Consider the following 26,215-nt stretch of genomic DNA (forward strand, 5'->3'; position numbering starts at 1 on the left):
GGGATTAGCAGCGTGGAGTGATTGGTTTAGCAGCAATTGGATTAGCAGTGAGTGCACTGTGTAACTCCTGCTTGACAGGAGCTGCTGTCTCCCTGCTACGCTGTTCGCTTCAGCAGCACCCAAGGTTCACCCCAGCTGCCCGAAAACAGTGTCAATGCAGGCGCAAAAGGCAGCACAGCACCTCCCGTGTGCCAAAGGCATCGTGGCAGAGGAAGGCTGAGAGCGATCTTAGTTTGATAGCTCTAGCTTGTGGCAGTGCCTATCAGGCTGGCTGAAGTTGTATCTTCAGCAACCTGCCGCGGGGGCAAAGCAAGGGAGCTCCGTATCTCAGCTCCAGCTGCTGCCCGCTTGTGGAGGGAGTGATCCTGCTGGCAGCGCAGCCTGTTCCCTCTTGCAAGGACCATGCGTTAAGGCATGGCAGGTACCCAGCCTCAGAGTATGTTGCATGCACTGCCAAAAACAAGTGTAGAGTACAGGGCATCACCAGAAGAAAACTGTCTTCCAGAGCAAGGCTGTCCTGAGGATGTACTCAGGACCAGAGGGATGAAAGATAATGGCAGCTCCTGTACATCCACTTAGCTCCGACCTCCTCCAGCACCCCAGCCTCTGAGTTTGGGGAGCTCCTTGGCTCCTGTGTCCCAGACAAATGCACCCTTCAGTCTCACAGCTCTGAGGAGTGGGGCCAAAGACGAGCAGCAGAGGAATTAACACATGAGCAACCTCACCTCCACTGAGCCCAACACTGCTGTTATTTCATGTGGCACTTTGTAGGATGCTTTGGTAATCACCGGGGTGCACATGAGAGTCAGAAGCAGGTGCCTGACCTCGCAGCATCGTGCTCGCACACACTTAGCAGCTTGTCACATCCTCCTCACTCAAGTATGCAGTGCTAATGCATCTCTTAAAGTGCTTCATGAGCTATTAAAGTTGAGCATGCCTCAGCCACATTACAAATGGACTTCATGCCAGCACATTTCCCCCACTCCACTCAGTCGGGATTTACGTTGTCTCAGGTGTTAGACCCGTTTGCCCTCCAGCATGGGAGAGGCGCTCCCAATGCTGGCTGCAGCACCAGGGCCTCTCCCAGCCCTGCCAGCCAGGTGCCGGGGACTGTGACACAGGGGGGATGGGGCTTGGCAGGAGACCTTCTGCTCCAAAGCACATGTCCACAGCCATGGCTCCCTCCCAGTCCCACAATAGCATTTCAGAGTGGTGTCCACAAGGAATGCAGGGCATAGTTCCTCAGGGGGATCGCTATATTTCAGCCAGATGTGGAACTGTCCCACCAGCCTTCTTCCAGCTCTTACAGCCTATTTTTCTCACTCTGTGGTCCCAAACTCCTTTTTACCTCCTCTAGGGCCCTTGTCCATTGCAGAGCAGCCTCTCTAGTTACTGTAGCTGGTGGAAGCCTTGTTTTATCCATGCATCGAGTCCAGATGCCTGTTGATGCCGTCAGGCTTCAGCAGCTCCTGTTCAGAGCTGGCGCCCAAGACGCCTCCCTGCCAAATGCAGCCAGGGCGAGGGAAGGAGGAGGGATGGAGGGAGGGGGAAGCTAAGCTGTCAAATCTGTGAATCCTGAGGGATCAAGGAGCCAAGGGCCTGGAACAGCAGCCTTACCCATGTCCACTCTCCCAGCACCAGCACATGCCTGCCAATGGTGAAATGTTTGGCTCTGGCCAGTGCTGGCAGGGACTAGTGATTCATTTCTCTGTCTAGACAATGCATTTCCACAGTGCATATCCCTGAAATATGCACCTGAATATTCCTGAAATGGTACCTCCATCTTTTGCGCATCTATCTGTGGGACAAGTTTGGGCTGCTATCCCTGCAACACAGGGGGAAGCAACACAGTACATCCAAGGGATGCTCTGGCAGCCTTACCCGAGGTCTTTCAAGGTACTGGTGGCCTCAGTTCTCTGAAGAAAGCATCCCACTACCATGAGCAGCACACAGCTCACCTCCACTCCAGCTCCTTCCACCACTCAGCACCCAAACATGTTGAGCAGGTGCCCCAGGAAAGTGCTGGGACTGCTCACCCAACATCACCCAACAGACTCTCCCTGCTGCCAGAGCATAGCTGGCGTTATGCGCTGGGGATGCACCACCGGACCCCAACTGTTCTGTGTCCAAGCAAATAGGGCTCTCAGCTTACAAACTGGCCTGGATGCTGTCTCTGGTAGCCTCCAGCAATGTAAAACCACCCAGCTGGATTTAGAGAAACTTTTCTTGCCTCTTCAACAGTAGCAGCACTTGATCTGCAGGATCTAAGAGTGAATTTTCCATGTGGGAACTGGACAGGAATGTGTACTCTGTGCTGTCAGTTAAGCAGGGGTCCAAGCCCCTTCTCAAGAGCAGAATGGCCCATTGCTGTCCCCCAGGCACACATGGACAACCTCAGCACAGTCCCAGCTCTCTCATTCATGCCACCAGCTCAGTGGGATGCCCTGGTTGGGTTCATCAACCCCACAGAGCCCATGGATGCACACATGTCCCCTTTAGAGCCAGTCAGCAAAATTCTCCTTTGTAATTCACAGAAAGCAATACAGGCAGGCTAGCTGCCAGCAAAGCAAGTGACTTTTGGGGTTCCCCCTTTTTGCCCCCCTTTGGCAGGGCTGCCATAGGTGGCCCCAAAGGTTGGACCCAACTAGCTGTCCCAAAACCCTCCTGGGTCCTCCAGCTCCAACTTCTCAACACCTCTTTAGTCTCTGTAAAGCTGTTGCTAAGGAAAGCCCCAATGCCCCACTGACCTGGAGAGGCGTGAGCTAGTGGTGCGTGCAGCTGGGCCAACCCTGAGTGTGGGTGCTGGCCACAGGCTCAGATGAAGCAGGTGAGCTGGGCTTCGAGAGACGGAAACTCAGTCCCAGCAGCCACCCACCCCAGGATAAAGTCACCCCAGGAGGCAAGACCAGGACGAAGCACTGGTCTGCCTCCTCCCACGCTCCCACTCCTTCAGAGGTGGATGGCACAGGACAGTATGCACAAAAGGGGGGACAAGGGGGTTAGAGACGGTGACCTGGCAGTAAGGGCACCCCAGACACAAAGGGGTCTGGGTAGGACAAGGCGCATCTGGGGGACAAGGCCATGTGGGCAGGCGCTTGGCGGGATGCAGGTTTTGCTGGCGAAGTTGCCCAAAGGCCAGCAGGAGGGAGCACGCGCGTCACAGAGGAAAGTAGAGGCCAACGACTAGAAAGGTAACATCAGGCAACCCCGGGCAGCACACACGGCTTGCCCCCGGAGAGCGGCCAGGGGAAAGGCGCCCGGATTTTTTGGGGAAATGCATGGTTGGAGATGTCGGAAGAGACTCACCCTGCTGGCTGTGTCTCTGAGCGTACACCACCACCACCGCGGCAAGCACCACGCAGCAGGCTGACGGCACCGGGTTAGCCATCTGTGGAAGCAAACACAAGGAGCAGCAGTCAGCGTCAGGCTCCGGGAGAGCTCGCCTGCAGCACGCTGAGAGCCAGTCTTGGGGTGCGGTGTGGCCTCAAGGAGCTGGCCGCGAAGCAAGACGCCAGCATGGCCACGGGGGAACTTTCTGCAAAAAGAGTCATTTTGCCAGCACGCTCTTCTTCCTTCAGTGGCCTCTGGCACTTTCCACTGGAGCTGCCAGCAGAGTCAGGTGCCCAGAGGCTACAATAATGCCTTGCACAGATGCTGCATTTCTCTCACCTCATTTCCAACTTTTCCCTGAGCAAGTCAAACTCTAGTGCCGGGCTCTCTCAGGCAGCTGCAGCATCACCCCAGGAGCAGGCACAGGAGCCTAGTGCGGGCAGTTGCTGCTCTAGCGTGGTCTCTCCTGATCCTGGTGTTACTCGTACAGCACTGAGCACTGCGCTGCCCTGATAGAACAGCAGCAGCATTTATGGGCATGCAAGAGACACTGTAACTCTCATTGGCGTCTCCGCAGTGGCTGAATAGCTGCTGGCCTGGGAAGCCAGCTGGGTTGGCAGGAGCTGCAGCAGGGAGGGGGAACCTGCCCTTTTCTTTGAATCAGGCTCCCAGCACAGCTGAGCTCTCTTTTTCCAGATAGCTCCCTCGCTCCAGCTTATTATTTCTGCAATCAAATAAAACGGGGCTGTGGAGGTAGGAGCTGGCTAGCAGAAATGAGAGGCAAGGCTCCTTCTGCAGGCGGGACCTGTTTGGGTGTGGAGCGGAGAGAAGCATTTTAGCCAGATTGTCGCGACAGGCTGAACTCACTGCCAGCGAGCAAGGCTGAGGCCAGGCACCAGCCAGCACTGTGGGATCATGTGCCGGGGCAGGGAAAGCTCGGACCTCCGTCTCCAAATCATGCCGGCTGCTTGGCTCCCCTCTCACCTCCGCGCACAGTGCAGCACGGGGCACCTGGCCCACATTTTCCCCTGCCCAGGAACGCACAAAGCTGCACACAAGGAGCTGTACAAGCTGCAAGTGAGTCAGTTCATGCGGCGGGGAGATCTGGGCACAAGTGTCATGTCAGGCATATCAATGCACCCTCCCCTCGCCCTGCTAGAAAGGCAAGGGGCCCTGCAATCTGCCGTGCGCTCGCAGGGAAGGACTAGCACAGGCTGTGTTGCAACAGTTGTGTCCCCGCTAAAGGCAGACAGAGATGGAGATGCAACGGGCAAGATGCTCCAGGACAGCCAGGCTCTGCTCCTCTTGGAGCCAGGGCCATGGTGGAGGCAGGCTGCTGTCTCACTCGCACACAAGGCATGGTGCTGAGGATGATGATGGGGAAGGCACATAGGGTCACAGCCTGCATGGCCACCCTGGAGCCGGCACAGGGCCGGAGAGCGCAGTGAGCATTGCCCCGTCACAGGAGCCAGGCCACTGGCCCACCTGCCAGGAGGCAAATAGCATCATGCGTGAAAAGCAAATTACACCTTCAAAACCGTTTAAACCTCGCTAATCTACAGCACCGTATCAGTAACACGCGGAGGATTGCCTTTTAATCTAGAACATGAGTATGGGCTCGTTAGCCAGATGGCATCCATTTAGACCTAAATAAAGGGGGAGCTGTACTGGCCAGAGGAGAAAAAAAAAGAGCAAAACCATTACCCAACATGGCCATTGCAGGACCCCAGATGGCCTTAGATTTGCAGCAGGACACAAGGGTTGAACGGCAAGGCAAGGATGGCTGGGGGGGACATTGCAAGCAGATTTGGGGATGGTGCTGGACCAACCTGGCCACAGACATCTCTCCACACAGGGGCAGGAGTGCCAGGAGAGATGCGGGACATGAAATAGCCATGGGAGCCCAAGGCAAAGGAGATGGACAGAAAAGGACCAGGGACCTTCCAGTGGCCTCGCTGCTGAATTTACGGCTCTCAGTTTGTGCCGCATGGGCTGGCAGCGAGGCCTGGCCCTGACGTGCTGTGACAGAAGGGGATGGATGCACAAGACCCAGACTCTGCTCCCAGCCTAGCCCCAAGCCACCTGGGTGACCTTGAGTAAATCGCTCTTCCCACTTCCCCGTGACTCAGTTTCCCTGCCTGTAAAACAGCGATAATGAAGGTGACCTTCCTTTGAAAGCTCTGGGCAAGGAGCGCTAAGTGCTAATTATAATGTTGTTATCATTCACACCACTTCTTCTCTCCTACTCCTCTTTTTCATATGCTCTACCTCCTCCATGCTTCCCTGCAGTCTTCTAGGCTCGCTCCCTCCTGGGGCCAGAGTGACCCACCTGCAGAAACCAAATGCTACCACATGGCAGAACATCCTGCCCTCTGCTCCGAGCGTCGCAGCATCCTCTGCCCTGAACCCCTCCTTCATCCCTCATGGGCCGCCCCGCCTGCCTCCTCCAGGAACGGGGTAAGGGAGCAGGAACGCAAGGGTATTTCCACAAAAAGGAGAAATCCTTGGTTGTCCTGATAGAAAACACACCAGACCTGATTCTCGATTAAATGTGGGTGGTTTGAAGAGGTGCTCCCTAAATCCCTTCCACACCTAGGTAGTCACAAATACCCTGACTCAGAGCCTGAGGTGAGGGATAGATCAGGGCAGAGACAGAAGGTGTTACATTAAGGTAACTCCTGTACTCATCCAGCTCCAGGGCTCAGCTCTCCCGACTGTCTCAGAGAGGGGCAGCCGGCAAATCAGTGCATGTCACTGGCAGGGCCTCTTTTGCTCAGTCACGCCATGCCTGGTGCACCCGTGGCAGCATCTGGGTGCAGGACACGGCAGAGCTGTGGCAAAACTACAAATCCCTGGGCAATGCTGAAATACAGTGCTGCTGAGCAGCCCGGAGAGCAGCAGGAGCTGCAGGGTCAGCAGAGATATGCACCTGCAAACCTGGAGCACAAGTGAGAGAGGAATTGCTAGAGCTGCCACTCCCTATTGATCTTAAATTCACTTCTTACTAAATATTCCCCAAAAGCCACAGGATTGGCTTATCCCATCAGGAACTGGAGCTGTTTGGAGATGGATTAGGACTGGGGCTCACTCCCATGTGGATTCAAAGAGCAGGCTCCATGCTCTGCTCTGGACTCAGCGTGGGGAGATGGAGGACCAAGGCACAGGGGTTGCACCCCTCACACCTCTCCTGGAAGCTGCTGGGGGCCAGGGCCGGTCCTCTTCTCCCAGAGCTGCTTGCAGTGAGGCTAGATCTGACCATCCTGTGGCCCAAGACCCATAGGCCCTGGAAGGCTGGAAGCAACACGGTGCTGGGCAGAACAGCCCAACGCACAGCTGCAAATAATAGAGCAATTTCCCCCAGGAACCAGGTGTAGAGATGCCCACACCAGTGCATACCACAGCCCCTAAAGAGACAGCAGGTGAGACGTGCAGCCCTGGGGATTTCAGCAGCAGGGCTGGGACATCCAGGCTGATGCTGGCAGGTCTGGGCTTTAACTAAAAAATGAGGGGATGGGGTTAAAAGCAGTGGCTGGTGCCATTCATATGGCAGTGGGGAAGCCACCAGGCAGAAGGAGAAGCTGGGAGGGTCAAAGTTGTCTGCAGCAGCAGCTCCAGCCTCCCCAGGCTGGTGAAGATCTACCCACAGCTAGCAACCAAGGATGGACAGCCAAGGGAGAGGAGCCATGGCTCTCCCACCAGAGTGCCCACCATCAGTCCATCTAACTGCACTCCACCTCTGGCAGCTCACTGCCACGCACAGCTGGGGAGAGCAGCCATCGTGCCCTTGCAGATGGCATGCAGCTGTGCAACATGAAGGACGGGAGAGCAATGAAGTCCCTCTGACTCCCCAGGCAATCAGGCTGCTCTTTGAAGCGTGAGGTCTGCACGCTGTAGCCTTAAGTTGGCTCACATCAGTACCAATAACATCACTAGCCGTCATGCTCCCCATCTCATATCTGCTGTTCCTCCCCCAGAGGAAAGCCACTTTCCCTCCCCTGCTGCTCCTCATCTTATCAGTCATTAAAATAATCACGGCTGTTTCTGTCTGTGTGCCTGCCAGCCTCACCTGCAGCCAGACCACACTGACACAGGGCTGCACAATTATATGGCAAGAGATGATTCCTGCCCCAAAGCATTGACGATCCAAGCCCAGCAGCAGCAGAAGGCTCTGGGAGGAGGGTGAGGAGGGTGATGCTTTTGGCTTACAGGTGGAAAAAGAGAGGGGTAAGGGACATGGCCCAGCTCCCTTGAGAGTCCTGGCTCTGTTGCGACAGAGGCAGTCTTAGTGCCAGCACAGAAATCTCATCTCTCGGCCACTTTCCTCTCCACAAAACTCCACTTTTTTTTTCAGACATAAACCCTGCTGCCAGCAGGAACCAGAGCTATTTTAGTGTGAAAAATCTAGACAGAAAACCAACTTTTTGTTTTCTTCTCTCACTCGAATCACAATTTCCCATGCAATATTTGCTTTGTCTGCCTGTTTTGCCCAAAGCCACATTTTTTTCAAGCACATAACAAAACCTCCACAATTTCTGCAGATGCTTCTAATGTAAATTTCCATTTACTGTAGTTGCTCATCTAATAATTTCACTAACAAAAGGCAACATCCTGGCACACAGATGCACAGGACAGTGAGCGGCATATCACCAGCAGTGTTAGAATATGCAGGTCTCAGGGCTGCGTCCCCATTTTGGCAGGGAACATTTGAAAGGTGACGGTGGGGAACTGCATTTATTACACAGCAAACCCAGCAGCGGAAAGCTCAATCTGCTGCAGAAAAGAGTTTGGACAATATTTGCTTTTGCCCCGGTAGTGAATCATTTCTTGGCTGTTGAGACAAAAGAAGAGCTCCGCACAGCTGGGAGTCCAAGCCCGAGACACCTTGGATATTTGACTAAACCATCTCTGAATCTTCTCGGACCAGAGATCTGAACAACGATGCTGTACAAGCAGCTCTTCCAGTGAGGTTTCTTCCATTTCATGATAGCATCAGGACTAAACCACTATGGCTTTTCCCACCACCACCACCTCTGATGCACATAGATGGATGCAATTCTTCTCACAGCAGTGAAAAAATTTGGAAGAAACAAAATGAACCGCTAGCCCTTGGTCAGAAGTTGAGAGGAGGTCTGGCTTCACGTAACCCTGGATGAGCTCGCCCACCCACATGGAGGCAGGCAGGACCTGCACGCCTCAGCTTGGGGTGCTGCTCTTTCTGGGGCAGCAACACCAGTCCTCTGCAAGTACGGCCACATTTGCACAAAGCTGTGGAGGAGGCTGCTGGGCAGTGCACTCCTCCATGCACACATACAGCGCGGCATCAGACCCAGACTCGCTTCTAGCTGCAGCCTCATCCATGTGTTTAGGGATGGGGTAAGAAGAGAGCAAAACTGTCAGATATCCCACGTGTTTGCCCAGACACCAGCCACACACTACCACCATACATATTTTTCTGTGTAATTGGTGGGTTTCTCTTCCATGGACTTGCCCCATTTCCCTTCAACACACATAAATGTTTAGTATCTGCAGCACCCCACATCCCATGGCAGTGCCCCACTGTGGCACCACCTACTCTGGCACTGGATGAACACAACGTACAACTTCACCAGATCTGCAAGGTCAGTGGGAATTAATACTGGAAAAAGAGTATCTCTTAGGCAGAAGGTCTCTGTTCAGCCACAGGATCCAGGTGGAAGTACAGCTCCCTCCACATCACTTCTCAACGCAGCCCCAAATTCCCACTCAGCTAGCAGCAAGATGAGATTGAGGTCCCAGGTCCTGCTCAGCTCTTGGCTTCTTTGCTACAGGGGCAATGAAGAGATCAGTCATGGTCAGTCTTAGTGGGAGAAGACAATTCAACATGGACATATCACTTCTCAACGCAGCCCCAAATTCCCACTCAGCTAGCAGCAAGATGAGATTGAGGTCCCAGGTCCTGCTCAGCTCTTGGCTTCTTTGCTACAGGGGCAATGAAGAGATCAGTCATGGTCAGTCTTAGTGGGAGAAGACAATTCAACATGGACATAAACATGTCCACTTCTGGCTGTTACCACTAAACCAAATATATTTCCAGTATTTCTTCCCTGAATAGGATCAGGCTATGTGGATCCATGGACAAATCCACTTGAAGGCAAGACCAGAGGTGGCCCCTGCAAGCAGGATGGAAGGGGCACAGTGATGTGACAGCCAGCCATTGGCATGACATCATGGGATGAGGACAGTTCTGATCCTGGTAAGAAGAGAGAAGGGGATCATGGATCCACAGAGAAAACAGGATGCCACCATCTGCTGAACACTCCCAGTGTCCTCTTCTAAGTCCACTTAGAACAGAGGGCCTGATCCTTTCCAGTTCCCCTTTAACAGGCCCCCCAAAGCCATTGGGACAGTCATTGGTAACGAGGCATCAACCAGCTAGAGCCAGCTGGGAACAGTTTGGCCTCCTGAGAACATCTATGAGAGCCAGCAATTCTCTGCTCCGAGCCCAGACAACCCGAGACCTTCTCAAGCTTCCTGCAATTCAGCAAGTGCCTCTGTGACCTATCCCAGACACGCAACGGCTTCAGCTGGGGCTGTTGCCTGGCTTGCAAAAGACCCCCTACGCTAAGTGCTCAAACTCTGCAAGAGTCTCACCTACAACAGCTTCCTCCCAGTAAAGAGAAATAAGGCTGCTTTCCTGAAAGCAGATTCATCCAGCAAAAGAAGACGTAGTTCCAAAACCCAGTGTTTGCTATGATAAAGCATTTTGTTGGGAAATTTCCCATCAGCTCTGCTGTTACCAAGGCCTGGCTCTGAAGTGGTGCTCTAGGAAAGAAAAAAGCTCCATTAACTCATTTCCTCCCTGTGCGTCTCCGCTCCAGCTTTGCCAAGTGTGTTCCAAAGGCTTTGTCCCTGTTGCGCTGGTACTGCAGATGCTACGCTATGCCTGTCACCACACAGGTCAACTGTAGATGCTACAGTACACCTGCACTGCAGATGTCAACTGGAGAGGCTATGGTACACCTGTAGTGCGGTTGCCAACTGTAGATGCTACAGTACACCTGCACTGCAGACATTGACTATAGCTGCTACAGTACACCTGTTCTGCAGATGCTGACTGTAGATGTTACGGCACACCTGTACTACAGATGACAAGTGTAGATGCTATGGTACCCCTGTGCTGCAGATGCTGACTGTAGATACTCTGAAATGCCTGTCCAACAGGAGATGCCATGATCTGCCTGAACCAGAGGTGCTATGGTACATCTGTACTGCAGATGTTACAGTATGTTTGCACTAGAGACACCTGCTGCAGACACTTCCCAGGCACCAACCCAATGGAAACAGGCCTAGCAAAGTCATCTTCTGTCACTCAGCCCAGTCCTTTGCCAGCAGAGACCATGCCAGAGATCCTCCAGCCCCAGGGATCTGGAAGCTTAAGCTTCTCTAGTATCCTTCCAGCTCCTAGCTCAGGCCAGCTCTTCCATGGGCTCCTGGAGAGCTGCACATGCCAGAAAGATGAGCAGCAGAGCACTCTAACGGGCATAACATCCTCAGCTGCCCCACAAGCAGTCACCATCTCATCGTTCATCCAGCACTGTATAGATACCTGTCTGCTTTGCCACTTCTGCCTCTCATGTTCCTGAAAGCACTGAGTGCCATCTCCTTTTCAAAGGCAGACTTTCTGCAGCAGGAAGGCGAGGGAAAGGAGAGAACAAAATCCTTGTCTGTTAACGTCTTACACAAGAGGCTTACTAATAGCCCTAAAACCCCTGGCCTCACAATGTCCCTGTCAGAGCTCAACCTCACTTTGTTGCTTAGAAAGAGGACAGAAAAGATGGGCTTTATCATCTCCATAATATGTGCTTCAGAAAGCCTTACCTGCAGGGTCAGAGCTGCTTCTGCTTGAAAGGGCTTCTTAAATCTAATTTAAGCCCCTGCTGCCAACAGGGTGATTAGCACTGCCCCCCGAGATGGAGAGCACCACGGGGATTACTGGGGACAGACGAAGTTAATACGCTCACTGCTTTTGAGGACTATTACTTTCCTCCCTCCGCTTCTTGCCTTTCCTATAATGAAACAAAAATGCCAAAAGAGAAGACCCATGGAGGAAGGATCACCCCACAGAAGAGCCCCTCGATCAGCCTTCCTCTGACAGTCCCATCTAGGAGTGCCACTGGATCCACACATTTCTGTACAAGGTGCTCTACGAGAACAGACTCTTCTTGTCCTCCAGCACACACGTGGTTTAGGAGACACTGAACAGGCATGGAAAGGGGAAGGCATCTGGCCAAACTTGCAGAGCAAGAATGAAAAGTATAGGACCAGGTCACCAAGCCCCAAATTGTCTTCAACCCATGGCCCTTTGGCATTGAGGAAGGGACAAGATCCACGGGACAGGATGCTCTTCCATCCTCTGCCCACTGCCCACCTGCTCATCACTGTGCTTGGCTCTGTGGGTGAGCAGCTCTTGCAGAGCGGAAAGTGCCAGCAGCCAGTGTAAGCTGTAAGTCAGGGAATAACCAGACTGGCCTTTTTCAGAGACAGAGCTGCTCCTGCCACACACCCAGCCAAGAAGAGTCAATTCCTACTCCCATAGAAGAACTAATGTTTCTCCTTCCTGAGTCACCTTCCCTCCACGTACAGCTGAGCTCTCGCTGCAATGCCAGTCACAGAGGTCAGGACAGCCCAGCCCAGGATAAGGCTGACTTCTAGGCAAGCTCCATCTCTCCTGGATGTTTAAACAAGACTAGATGTTGACAGATCACCCATTTATAACAGCAGCTGGACAACACACACTCTGCCTGACACATTATACACAACAGCTCACCCCAATCGTCAAGGTGCCCAGGGCTTGGACAAGCTGACTCATAGAGGAAGGTAGCATGATCAGGACAAGACAGAGCTAGAGTCGAGAGAAGTCCTTGAAAAACTTTCCCGACTGCTTTGGTTGAAGACGTGCATCTGTAATGGGGTATCTCAAACCATAAGTGTGAGGTGCTCTTGGCTCCACCACACATGCACACAAGCCTGGCGTCACTTACCTTTCATATTGAAGCAAAATGCCTGAATGAGAAATGCAGCTGCCTTAAAGCTTCTCACCTAGCCCGTGGAGATGAAGAAAGACGCTCTCCTAGAGGGAGCATCAGCCTAAACCTGCTTAACCCATGCACTGAGCATGGGAAGGGAGGTGGCCTTGCAAACCTCAGCCTCCCAATGAACGTATCGTCCTCGTCACGCGGCTCTCTGCCAAGCACATCCTACCTCCTTGAGCAATGTCAGAAAAACGTAGCATGGGCACGCTTTTGGGAACATCTCCAGCAAACCTGCCTCTAAATAGCCGCCAGCTCCATGGCCATTACTTTGATGCCTCTTCCACGCGGATGCCGCTACAGGGAAACGTTACCTTATACACACACGCAGCGTGGGCAGCTGCCTGCCGCCGTCTGCTCCCCGTGTCTTTCTCAGAGCCCTGAAGGGGGATGTTTCCTGCAGCTTGTACCTGTCCTCGCAACTGCCACAAAATTAACTGGTTTATCTGCAAACAGAGGGCAGCAGTCCAAACTCAGCCATCTGTTCCAGCGGTGATAAAAGCCAACACAAAGCACAGCATACTAATAGCATCGCACTTCTTAGAAATTGGCTCTAGGAGGAAGCACATGAGGGCAGGAGGAGGCCTGAATCCCCATGCGTGGAGGTTGCTGGGAAACACTGCCTCTGAGTCTACTCCTCATGGGCTCTGGCGCAACCAGGGCAGGAAAAACAGCCGAGAAACAGCAAATGAGCCCCAGTCCTTCACACCCAATATTCACACTCAGACAGTCTCTGAGATGGAAGACAGTTTGGAATTAGAAGCATCCCAGGGAAATATTGTCATTTGGTGTTGCTCTGTTTCTCATTCTTTTTACTCAACTTTGTTTGGCACCTGGTGCTGCCTGCAGCCTCTCCCGGGACAGCAAACCCCAGCACTGCCAGATATGTGCCAGGGGATCCTTGCAAGGTTTGAGTGATGGACAGGACTACCATATAAGGTGGTAAGAAAAACGATAGGAAACAAGATAGAGGAGCCCTAATTTGAGAGAGAGGTGGGAGATAATCACCGTTCAGACATTTCCCAGTGCCCCTCCCTGGAGGATGGAAAAATGGCAAACGAATAGATCATTCGGGGCAGATCCCGGAACACTCGATACATCAACATCGAGCCCTGTCGATAGGTCTGGAATTGCACAGGCATCCATGCCGCTCGCTACTGAGAGCGCTCGATCTCGATCCCCTTCGATGGCTACCACGAGCAAAATCGCCCACAGACCAAAAGCCACGGACGCCCCTCAAGAGCGAGAGGTATGCAGGGCTACCGGCCGGGACCAACCTCGACACTTAGCGATAACTCTCAGCACCTAGCGCTGGGCATCCCTGGAAGTAGCTACGGAAATCCACAGGCCGCGACGCCTCTCCAGATCGAGAGGTATCGATGCCTACCGAGAGGCATCCATCGCTACGGATGTGCTGCCCCAGACAGAGCTAGGGAAATCCATACTCAGCCAGGCCTGCCGGTGTGAAAAACGGTCCATGTCGATAGGCAGCGGCGCCTCCCCACACCAACCTGGGCCCCACAGCAAAACCTAGGCATGCCTGACCAGAACCAGCCGATTTCGGGCCTAGCAACAGGGCTCGCTATCGATATATCGATAGCGAGCCCTGTCGATAGGTCGGGAATTGCACAGGCATCCATGCCGCTCGCTGCTGAGAGTGCTCGATCTCGATCCACTTCGATGGCTACCACGAGCAAAATCGCCCACAGACCAAAAGCCACGGACGCCCCTCGAGAGCGAGCGGTATCCAGGGCTACCGACCGGGACCGACCTCGACACTTAGCAATAACTCTCAGCACCTAGCGCTGGGCAGTCCTGGAAGATGCTACGGAAATCCACAGGCCGCGACACCTCTCCTGATCGAGAGGTATCGATGCCTACTGCGAGGCATCCATCGCTACGGATGTGCTGCCCAAGCTAGAGCTAGGGAAATCCATACTCAGCCAGGCCTGCCGGTGTGAAAAACGGTCCATGTCGATAGGCAGCGGCGCCTCCCCACACCAACCCGGGCCCTAAAGCAAAAGCTAGGCATGCCTGACGAGAACCAGTCAATTTCGGGCCTAGCGACAGGGCTCGCTATCGATATATCGATAGCGAGCCCTGTCGATAGGTCTGGAATTGCACAGGCATCCATGCCGCTCGCTGCTGAGAGTGCTCGATCTCGATCCCCTTTGATGGCTACCACGAGCAAAATCGCCCACAGACCAAAAGCCACGGACGCCCCTCAAGAGCGAGAGCTATCCAGGGCTACCGGCCGGGACCGACCTCGACACTTAGCGATAACTCTCAGCACCTAGCGCTGGGCATCCCTGGAAGTTGCTACAGAAATCCACAGGCCGCGACGCCTCTCCAGATCGAGAGGTATCGATGCCTACCGAGAGGTATCCATCGCTATGAATGTGCTGCCCCAGATAGAGCTAGGGAAATCCATACTCAGCCAGGCCTGCCGGTGTGAAAAACAGTCCATGTCGATAGGCTGCGGCGCCTCCCCACACCAACCTGGGCCCTACAGCAAAAGCTAGGCATGCCTGACGAGAACCAGCCGATTTCGGGCCTAGCGACAGGGCTCGCTATCGATATATTGATAGCGAGCCCTGTCGATAGGTCTGGAATTGCACAGGCATCCATGCCGCTCGCTACTGAGAGCACTCGATCTCGATCCCCTTCGATGGCTACCACGAGCAAAATCGCCCACAGACCAAAAGCCACGGACGCACCTCGAGAGCGAGAGGTATGCAGGGCTACCGGCCGGGACCGACCTCAACACTTAGCGATAACTCTCAGCACCTAGCGCTGGGCATCCCTGGAAGTAGCTACGGAAATCCACAGGCCGCGATGCCTCTCCAGATCGAGAGGTATCGATGCCTACCGAGAGGCATCCATCGCTACGGATGTGCTGCCCCAGACAGAGCTAGGGAAAACCATACTCAGCAAGGCCTGCCGGTGTGAAAAACGGTCCATGTTGATAGGCAGCGGAGCCTCCCCACACCAACCCGGGCCCTACAGCAAAACCTAGGCATGCCTGACCAGAACCAGCCGATTTCGGGCCTAGCGACAGGGCTCGCTATCGATATATCGATAGCGAGCCCTGTCGATAGGTCGGGAATTGCACAGGCATCCATGCCGCTCGCTACTGAGAGCGCTCGATCTCGATCCCCTTCGATGGCTACCACGAGCAAAATCGCCCACAGACCAAAAGCCACGGACGCCCCTCAAGAGCGAGAGCTATCCAGGGCTACCGGCCGGCACCAACCTCGACACTTAGCGATAACTCTCAGCACCTAGCGCTGGGCGTCCCTGGAAGTAGCTACGGAAATCCACAGGCCGCGACGCCTCTCCAGATCGAGAGGTATCGATGCCTACCGAGAGGCATCCATCGCTACGGATGTGCTGCCCCAGACAGAGCTAGGGAAATCCATACTCAGCAAGGCCTGCCGGTGCGAAAAACGGTCCATGTCGATAGGCTGCGGCGCCACCCTACACCAACCCGGGCCCTACAGCAAAAGCTAGGCATGCCTGACGAGAAACAGCCGATTTCGGGCCTAGCGACAGGGCTCGCTATCGATATATCGATAACGAGCCCTGTCGATAGGTCTGGAATTGCACAGGCATCCATGCCGCTCGCTGCTGAGAGCGCTCGATCTCGATCCCCTTCGATGGCTACCACGAGCAAAATCGCCCACAGACCAAAAGCCACGGACGCCCCTCGAGAGCGAGCGGTATGCAGGGCTACCGGCCGGGACCAACCTCGACACTTAGCGATAACTCTCAGCACCTAGCGCTGGGCATCCCTGGAAGTTGCTACGGAAATCCACAGGCCGCGACGCCTCTCCAGATCGAGAGGTATCGATGTCTACCGAGAGGCATCCATCGCTACGGATGTGCTGCCCAAGCTAGAGCTAGGGAAATCCATACTCAGCCAGGCCTGCCGGTGTGAAAAACGGTCCATGTCGATAGGCAGCGAAGCCTCCCCACAGCAACCTGGGCCCTACAGCAAAAGCTAGGCATGCCTGACCAGAACCAGCCGATTTCGGGCCTAGCGACAGGGCTCGCTATCGATATATCGATAGCGAGCCCTGTCGATAGGTCGGGAATTGCACAGGCATCCATGCCGCTCGCTACTGAGAGCGCTCGATCTCGATCCCCTTCGATGGCTGCGAAAGGCAACATTGGTCATAGACCAAAAGCCACGGAAGCCCCTCGAGAGCGAGAGGTATCCAGGGCTACCGACCGAGACCGACCTCGACACTTAGCGATAACTCTCAGCACCTAGCGCTGGGCATCCCTGGAAGTTGCTATGGAAATCCACAGGCCGCGACGCCTCTCCAGATCGAGAGGTATCGATGTCTACCGAGAGGCATCCATCGCTACGGATGTGCTGCCCAAGCTAGACCTAGGGATATCCATACTTAGCGAGGCCTGCCGGTGTGAAAAACGGTCCATGTCGATAGGCAGCGGAGCCTCCCCACAGCAACCCGGGCCCTACAGCAAAAGCTAGGCATGCCTGACGAGAACCAGACGATTTTGGGCCTAGCGACAGGGCTCGCTATCGATATATCGATAACGAGCCCTGTCGATAGGTCCGGAATTGCACAGGCATCCATGCCGCTCGCTACTGAGAGCGCTCGATCTCGATCCCCTTCGATGGCTACCACGAGCAAAATCGCCCACAGACCAAAAGCCACGGACGCCCCTCAAGAGCGAGAGCTATCCAGGGCTACCGGCCGGGACCAACCTCAACACTTAGCGATAACTCTCAGCACCTAGCGCTGGGCATCCCTGGAAGTAGCTACGGAAATCCACAGGCCGCGACGCCTCTCCAGATCGAGAGGTATCGATGCCTACCGAGAGGCATCCATTGCTACGGATGTGCTGCCCCAGACAGAGCTAGGGAAATCCATACTCAGCCAGGCCTGCCGGTGTGAAAAACGGTCCATGTCGATAGGCAGCGGCGCCTCCCCACACCAACCTGGGCCCCACAGCAAAACCTAGGCATGCCTGACGACAACCAGTCAATTTCGGGCCTAGCGACAGGGCTCGCTATCGATACATCGATAACGAGCCCTGTCGATAGGTCTGGAATTGCACAGGCATCCATGCCGCTCGCTACTGAGAGCGCTCGATCTCGATCCCCTTCGATGGCTACCACGAGCAAAATCGCCCACAGACCAAAAGCCACGGACGCCCCTCAAGAGCGAGAGCTATCCAGGGCTACCGGCCGGCACCAACCTCAACACTTAGCGATAACTCTCAGCACCTAGCGCTGGGCGTCCCTGGAAGTAGCTACGGAAATCCACAGGCCGCGACGCCTCTCCAGATCGAGAGGTATCGATGCCTACCGAGAGGCATCCATTGCTACGGATGTGCTGCCCCAGACAGAGCTAGGGAAATCCATACTCAGCCAGGCCTGCCAGTGTGAAAAACGGTCCATGTCGACAGGCAGCGGAGCCTCCCCACACCAACCTGGGCCCCACAGCAAAACGTAGGCATGCCTGACAACAACCAGTCAATTTCGGGTCTAGCGACAGGGCTCGCTATCGATATATCGATAATGAGCCCTGTCGATAGGTCTGGAATTGCACAGGCATGCACGCCGCTCGCTACTGAGAGCGCTCGATCTCGATCCCCTTCGATGGCTACCACGAGCAAAATCGCCCACAGACCAAAAGCCACGGACGCCCCTCGAGAGCGAGAGGTATGCAGGGCTACCGGCCGGGACCAACCTCAGCACTTATCGATAACTCTCAGCACCTAGCGCTGGGCATCCCTGGAAGTAGCTACGGAAATCCACAGGCCGCGACGCCTCTCCAGATCGGGAGGTATCGATGCCTACCGAGAGGCATCCATCGCTACAGATGTGCTGCCCCAGACAGAGCTAGGGAAATCCATACTCAGCCAGGCCTGCCGGTGTGAAAAACGGTCCATGTCGATAGGCTGCGGTGCCTCCCCACTGCAACCCGGGCCCCACAGCAAAAGCTAGGCATGCCTGACGAGAACCAGCCGATTTTGGGCCTAGCGACAGGGCTCGCTATCGATATATCGATAATGAGCCCTGTCGATAGGTCTGGAATTGCACAGGCATTCACGCCGCTCGCTACTGAGAGCGCTCGATCTCGATCCCCTTCGATGGCTACCACGAGCAAAATCGCCCACAGACCAAAAGCCACGGATGGCCCTCGAGAGTGAGCGGTATGCAGGGCTACCGGCCGGGACCGACCTCGACACTTAGCGATAACTCTCAGCACCTAGCGCTGGGCATCCCTGGAAGTAGCTACGGAAATCCACAGGCCGCGATGCCTCTCCTGATCGAGAGGTATCGATGCCTACCGAGAGGCATCCATCGCTACGGATGTGCTGCCCAAGCTAGAGCTAGGGAAATCCATACTCAGCCAGGCCTGCCGGTGTGAAAAACGGTCCATGTCGATAGGCTGCGTCGCCTCCCCACACCAACATGGGCCCTACAGCAAAAGCTAGGCATGCCTGACGAGAACCAGTCAATTTCGGGCCTAGCGACAGGGCTCGCTATCGATATATCGATAGCGAGCCCTGTCGATAGGTCTGGAATTGCACAGGCATCCATGCCGCTCGCTACTGAGAGCGCTCGATCTCGATCCCCTTCGATGGCTACCACGAGCAATATCGCCCACAGAACGAAAGCCACGGACGCCCCTCAAGAGCGAGCGGTATGCAGGGCTACCGGCCGGGACCGACCTCGACACTTAGCGATAACTCTCAGCACCTAGCGCTGGGCATCCCTGGAAGTAGCTACGGAAATCCACAGGCCGCGACGCCTCTCCAGATCGAGAGGTATCGATGCCTACCGAGAGGCATACATTGCTACGGATGTGCTGCCCCAGACAGAGCTAGGGAAATCCATACTCAGCCAGGCCTGCCGGTGTGAAAAACGGTCCATGTCGATAGGCTGCGGCACCTCCCCACACCAACCCGGGCCCTACAGCAAAACTTAGGCATGCCTGACGAGAACCAGCCGATTTCGGGCCTAGCGACAGGGCTCGCTATCGATATATTGATAGCGAGCCCTGTCGATAGGTCTGGAATTGCACAGGCATCCATGCCGCTTGCTACTGAGAGTGCTCGATCTCGATCCCCTTTGATGGCTACCACGAGCAAAATCGCCCACAGACCAAAAGCCACGGAAGCCCAACGAGAGCGAGCGGTATGCAGGGCTACCGGCCGGGACCGACCTCGACACTTAGCGATAACTCTCAGCACCTAGCGCTGGGCATCCCTGGAAGTTGCTACGGAAATCCACAGGCCACGACGCCTCTCCAGATCGAGAGGTATCGATGCCTACTGAGAGGCATCCATCGCTATGCATGTGCTGCCCCAGATAGAGCTAGGGAAATCCATACTCAGCCAGGCCTGCCGGTGTGAAAAACGGTCCATGTCGATAGGCAGCGGCGCCTCCCCACACCAACCCGGGCCCCACAGCAAAAGCTAGGCATGCCTGACGAGAACCAATCAATTTCGGGCCCAGCGACAGGGCTCGCTATCGATATATCGATAACGAGCCCTGTCGATAGGTCTGGAATTGCACAGGCATCCATGCCGCTCGCTGCTGAGAGCGCTCGATCTCGATCCCCTTCGATGGCTACCACGAGCAAAATCGCCCACAGAACAAAAGCCACGGACGCCCCTCAAGAGCGAGTGGTATCCAGGGCTACCGGCCGGGACCAACCTCGACACTTAGCAATAACTCTCAGCACCTAGCGCTGGGCATCCCTGGAAGTTGCTACGGAAATCCACAGGCCGCGACGCCTCTCCAGATCGAGAGGTATCGATGCCTACTGAGAGGCATCCATCGCTATGCATGTGCTGCCCCAGATAGAGCTAGGGAAATCCATACTCAGCCAGGCCTGCCGGTGTGAAAAACGGTCCATGTCGATAGGCAGTGGCGCCTCCCCACAGCAACCCGGGCCCCACAGCAAAAGCTAGGCATGCCTGACGAGAACCAGTCAATTTCGGGCCTAGCGACAGGGCTCGCTCCCGATATATCGATAGCGAGCCCTGTCGATAGGTCCAGAATTGCACAGGCATCCATGCCGCTCGCTACTGAGAGCGCTCGATCTCGATCCCCTTCGATGGCTACCACGAGCAAAATCGCCCACAGAACAAAAGCCACGGACGCCCCTCAAGAGCGAGCGGTATCCAGGGCTACTGGCCAGGACCAACCTCGACACTTAGCGATAACTCTCAGCACCTAGCGCTGGGCATCCCTGGAAGTTGCTACGGAAATCCACAGGCCGCGACGCCTCTCCAGATCGAGAGGTATCGATGCCTACTGCGAGGCATCCATCGCTACGGATGTGCTGCCCCAGATAGAGCTAGGGAAATCCATACTCAGCCAGGCCCGCTGGTGTGAAAAACGGTCCATGTCGATAGGCTGCGGCGCCTCCCTACACCAACCTGGGCCCTACAGCAAAAGCTAGGCATGCCTGACGAGAACCAGTCGATTTCGGGCCTAGCGACAGGGCTAGCTATCGATATATCGATAACGAGCCCTGTCGATAGGTCCGGAATTGGACAGGCATCCATGCCGCTCGCTACTGAGAGCGCTCGATCTCGATCCCCTTCGATGGCTACCACGAGCAAAATCGCCCACAGACCAAAAGCCACGGACGCCCCTCGAGAGCGAGCGGAATCCAGGGCTACCGGCCGGAACCGATCTCGACACTTAGCGATAACTCTCAGCACCTAGCGCTGGGCATCCCTGGAAGTTGCTACGGAAATCCACAGGCCGCGACGCCTCTCCAGATCGAGAGGTATCGATGCCTACTGAGAGGCATCCATCGCTATGCATGTGCTGCCCCAGACAGAGCTAGGGAAATCCATACTCAGCCAGGCCTGCCGGTGTGAAAAACGGTCCATGTCGATAGGCAGCGGCGCCTCCCCACAGCAACCTGGGCCCTACAGCAAAAGCTAGGCATGCCTGACAAGAACCATCCGATTTCAGGCCTAGCGACAGGGCTCGCTATCGATATATCGATAGCGAGCCCTGTCGATAGGTCCGGAATTGGACAGGCATCCATGCCCCTCGCTACTGAGAGCGCTCGATCTCGATCCCCTTCGATGGCTACCACGAACAAAATCGCCCACAGACCAAAAGCCACGGACGCCCCTCAAGAGCGAGTGGTATCCAGGGCTACCGGCCGGGACCAACCTCGACACTTAGCAATAACTCTCAGCACCTAGCGCTGGGCATCCCTGGAAGTTGCTACGGAAACCCACAGGCCGCGACGCCTCTCCAGATCGAGAGGTATCGATGCCTACTGAGAGGCATCCATCGCTACGGATGTGCTGCCCCAGACAGAGCTAGGGAAACTCATACTCAGCAAGGCCCGCCGGTGTGAAAAACGGTCCATGTCGATAGGCTGCGTCGCCTCCCCACACCAACCCGGGCCCTACAGCAAAAGCTAGGCATGCCTGACAAGAACCAGCCGATTTTGGGCCTAGCGACAGGGCTCGCTATCGATATATCGATAGCGAGCCCTGTCGATAGGTCCGGAATTGGACAGGCATCCATGCCGCTCGCTACTGAGAGTGCTCGATCTCGATCGCCTTCGATGGCTTCCACGAGCAAAATCGGCCACAGAACAAAAGCCACGGATGCACCTCGAGAGCGAGAGGTATGCAGGGCTACCGGCCGGGACCAACCTCGACACTTAGCGATAACTCTCAGCACCTAGCGCTGGGCATCCCTGGAAGTTGCTACGGAAATCCACAGGCCGCGACGCCTCTCCAGATCGAGAGGTATCGATGCCTACCGAGAGGCATCCATCGCTACGGATGTGCTGCCCCAGACAGAGCTAGGGAAATCCATACTTAGCAAGGCCTGCCAGTGTGAAAAACGGTCCATGTCGATACGCAGCGGCGCCTCCCCACAGCAACCCGGGCCCCACAGCAAAAGCTAGGCATGCCTGACGAGAACCAGTCAATTTCGGGCCTAGCGACAGGGCTCGCTATCGATATATCGATAGCGAGCCCTGTCGATAGGTTCGGAATTGGACAGGCATCCATGCCGCTCGCTACTGAGAGCGCTCGATCTCGATCCCCTTCGATGGCTACCACGAGCAAAATCGCCCACTGAACAAAAGCCACGGACGCCCCTCAAGAGCGAGTGGTATGCAGGGCTACCGGCCGGGACCAACCTCGACACTTAGCGATAACTCTCAGCACCTAGCGCTGGGCGTCCCTGGAAGTAGCTACGGAAATCCACAGGCCGCGACGCCTCTCCAGATCGAGAGGTATCGATGCCTACTGAGAGGCATCCATCGCTACGGATGTGCTGCCCCAGACAGAGCTAGGGAAACTCATACTCAGCCAGGCCTGCCGGTGTGAAAAACGGTCCATGTCGATAGGCAGCGGCGCCTCCCCACACCAACCTGGGCCCCACAGGAAGAGCTAGGCTTGCCTGACGACAACCAGCTGATTTCAGGCCTAGCGACAGGGCTCGCTATCGATATATCGATAGCGAGCCCTGTCGATAGGTTCGGAATTGGACAGGCATCCATGCCGCTCGCTACTGAGAGCGCTCGATCTCGATCCCCTTCGATGGCTACCACGAGCAAAATCGCCCACAGACCAAAAGCCACGGACGCCCCTCAAGAGCGAGCGGTATGCAGGGCTACCGGCCGGGACCGACCTCGACACTTAGCGACAACTCTCAGCACCTAGCGCTGGGCAGTCCTGGAAGTAGCTACGGAAATCCACAGGCCGCGACGCCTCTCCAGATCGAGAGGTATCGATGCCTACTGCGAGGCATCCATCGCTACGGATGTGTTGCCCCAGACAGAGCTAGGGAAATCCATACTCAGCAAGGCCTGCCGGTGTGAAAAACGGTCCATGTCGATAGGCTGCGGCGCCTCCCCACACCAACCTGGGCCCCACAGGAAGAGCTAGGCTTGCCTGACGACAACCAGCTGATTTCAGGCCTAGCGACAGGGCTCGCTATCGATATATCGATAACGAGCCCTGTCGATAGGTCTGGAATTGCACAGGCATCCATGCCGCTCGCTGCTGAGAGCGCTCGATCTCGATCCCCTTCGATGGCTTCCACGAGCAATATCGCCCACAGACCAAAAGCCATGGACGCCCCTCAAGAGCGAGTGGTATCCAGGGCTACCGGCCGGGACCAACCTCAACACTTAGCAATAACTCTCAGCACCTAGCGCTGGGCATCCCTGGAAGTAGCTACGGAAATCCACAGGCCGCGACGCCTCTCCAGATCGAGAGGTATCGATGCCTACCGAGAGGCATCCATCGCTACGGATGTGCTGCCCCAGACAGAGCTAGGGAAATCCATACTTAGCAAGGCCTGCCAGTGTGAAAAACGGTCCATGTCGATAGGCAGCGGAGCCTCCCCACACCAACCTGGGCCCCACAGCAAAAGCTAGGCATGCCTGACGAGAACCAGTCAATTTCGGGCCTAGCGACAGGGCTCGCTATCGATATATCGATAACGAGCCCTGTCGATAGGTCTGGAATTGCACAGGCATCCATGCCGCTCGCTACTGAGAGCGCTCGATCTCGATCCCCTTCGATGGCTACCACGAGCAAAATCGCCCACAGACGAAAAGCCACGGACGCCCCTCAAGAGCGAGCGGTATCCAGGGCTACCGGCCGGGACCAACCTCGACACTTAGCAATAACTCTCAGCACCTAGCGCTGGGCATCCCTGGAAGTTGCTACGGAAATCCACAGGCCGCGACGCCTCTCCAGATCGAGAGGTATCGATGCCTACTGAGAGGCATCCATCGCTACGGATGTGCTGCCCCAGACAGAGCTAGGGAAATCCATACTCAGCAAGGCCCGCCGGTGTGAAAAACGGTCCATGTCGATAGGCAGCGGCGCCTCCCCACACCAACCTGGGCCCCACAGGAAGAGCTAGGCTTGCCTGACGACAACCAGCTGATTTCAGGCCTAGCGACAGGGCTCGCTATCGATATATCGATAACGAGCCCTGTCGATAGGTCTGGAATTGCACAGGCATCCATGCCGCTCGCTGCTGAGAGCGCTCGATCTCGATCCCCTTCGATGGCTTCCACGAGCAATATCGCCCACAGACCAAAAGCCACGGACGCCCCTCAAGAGCGAGTGGTATCCAGGGCTACCGGCCGGGACCAACCTCGACACTTAGCGATAACTCTCAGCACCTAGCGCTGGGCATCCCTGGAAGTTGCTACGGAAATCCACAGGCCGCGACGCCTCTCCAGATCGAGCCGCTCGCTGCTGAGAGCGCTCGATCTCGATCCCCTTCGATGGCTTCCACGAGCAATATCGCCCACAGACCAAAAGCCACGGACGCCCCTCAAGAGCGAGTGGTATCCAGGGCTACCGGCCGGGACCAACCTCGACACTTAGCGATAACTCTCAGCACCTAGCGCTGGGCATCCCTGGAAGTTGCTACGGAAATCCACAGGCCGCGACGCCTCTCCAGATCGAGAGGTATCGATGCCTACCGAGAGGCATCCATCGCTATGCATGTGCTGCCCCAGATAGAGCTAGGGAAATCCATACTCAGCCAGGCCTGCCGGTGTGAAAAACGGTCCATGTCGATAGGCAGCGGCGCCTCCCCACAGCAACCCGGGCCCCACAGCAAAAGCTAGGCATGCCTGACGAGAACCAGTCAATTTCGGGCCTAGCGACAGGACTCGCTATCGATATATCGATAGCGAGCCCTGTCGATAGGTCCGGAATTGGACAGGCATCCATGCCGATCGTTACTGAGAGCGCTCGATCTCGATCCCCTTCGATGGCTACCACGAGCAAAATCGCCCACAGAACAAAAGCCACGGACGCCCCTCAAGAGCGAACGGTATGCAGGGCTACCGGCCGGGACCAACCTCGACACTTAGCGATAACTCTCAGCACCTAGCGCTGGGCATCCCTGGAAGTTGCTACGGAAATCCACAGGCCGCGACGCCTCTCCAGATCGAGAGGTATCGATGCCTACTGAAAGGCATCCATCGCTACGGATGTGCTGCCCCAGACAGAGCTAGGGAAACTCATACTCAGCAAGGCCCGCCGGTGTGAAAAACGGTCCATGTCGATAGGCTGCGGCGCCTCCCTACACCAACCCGGGCCCTACAGCAAAAGCTAGGCATGCCTGACGAGAAACAGCCGATTTCAGGCCTAGCGACAGGGCTCGCTATCGATATATCGATAGCGAGCCCTGTCGATAGGTCCGGAATTGCACAGGCATCCATGCCGCTCGCTACTGAGAGCGCTCGATCTCGATCCCCTTCGATGGCTACCACGAGCAAAATCGCCCACAGACCAAAAGCCACGGACGCCCCTCGAGAGCGAGCGGAATCCAGGGCTACCGGCCGGGACCGACCTCAACACTTAGCGATAACTCTCAGCACCTAGCGCTGGGCATCCCTGGAAGTTGCTACGGAAATCCACAGGCCGCGACGCCTCTCCAGATCGAGAGGTATCGATGCCTACCGAGAGGCATCCATCGCTACGGATGTGCTGCCCCAGATAGAGCTAGGGAAATCCATACTTAGCAAGGCCTGCCAGTGTGAAAAACGGTCCATGTCGATAGGCAGCGGCGCCTGCCCACAGCAACCCGGGCCCCACAGCAAAAGCTAGGCATGCCTGACGAGAACCAGTCAATTTCGGGCCTAGCGACAGGGCTCGCTCTAGATATATCGATAGCGAGCCCTGTCGATAGGTCCGGAATTGGACAGGCATCCATGCCGCTCGCTACTGAGAGCGCTCGATCTCGATCCCCTTCGATGGCTACCACGAGCAAAATCGCCCACAGACCAAAAGCCACGGACGTCCCTCGAGAG

General features: G+C 55.7%; 1 protein-coding gene across 2 annotated transcripts in view; it reads right to left on the bottom strand.

Moving 5' to 3' along the window:
• LOC135324848 (ciliary neurotrophic factor receptor subunit alpha) overlaps positions 1-26,215 on the bottom strand; it is a 347,194-nt gene that overhangs the window by 92,754 nt on the left and 228,225 nt on the right. For both annotated transcript variants that reach the window (XM_064501838.1, XM_064501837.1), the window contains one exon: positions 3,307-3,388. In XM_064501838.1, coding sequence (XP_064357908.1) covers positions 3,307-3,388 — 82 coding nt within the window. The remainder of the gene's footprint in view (positions 1-3,306; positions 3,389-26,215) is intronic.

The sequence above is a fragment of the Dromaius novaehollandiae genome, chromosome Z, assembly GCF_036370855.1.
Source record: "Dromaius novaehollandiae isolate bDroNov1 chromosome Z, bDroNov1.hap1, whole genome shotgun sequence".
NCBI classification, from domain to species: Eukaryota; Metazoa; Chordata; class Aves; order Casuariiformes; family Dromaiidae; genus Dromaius; species Dromaius novaehollandiae.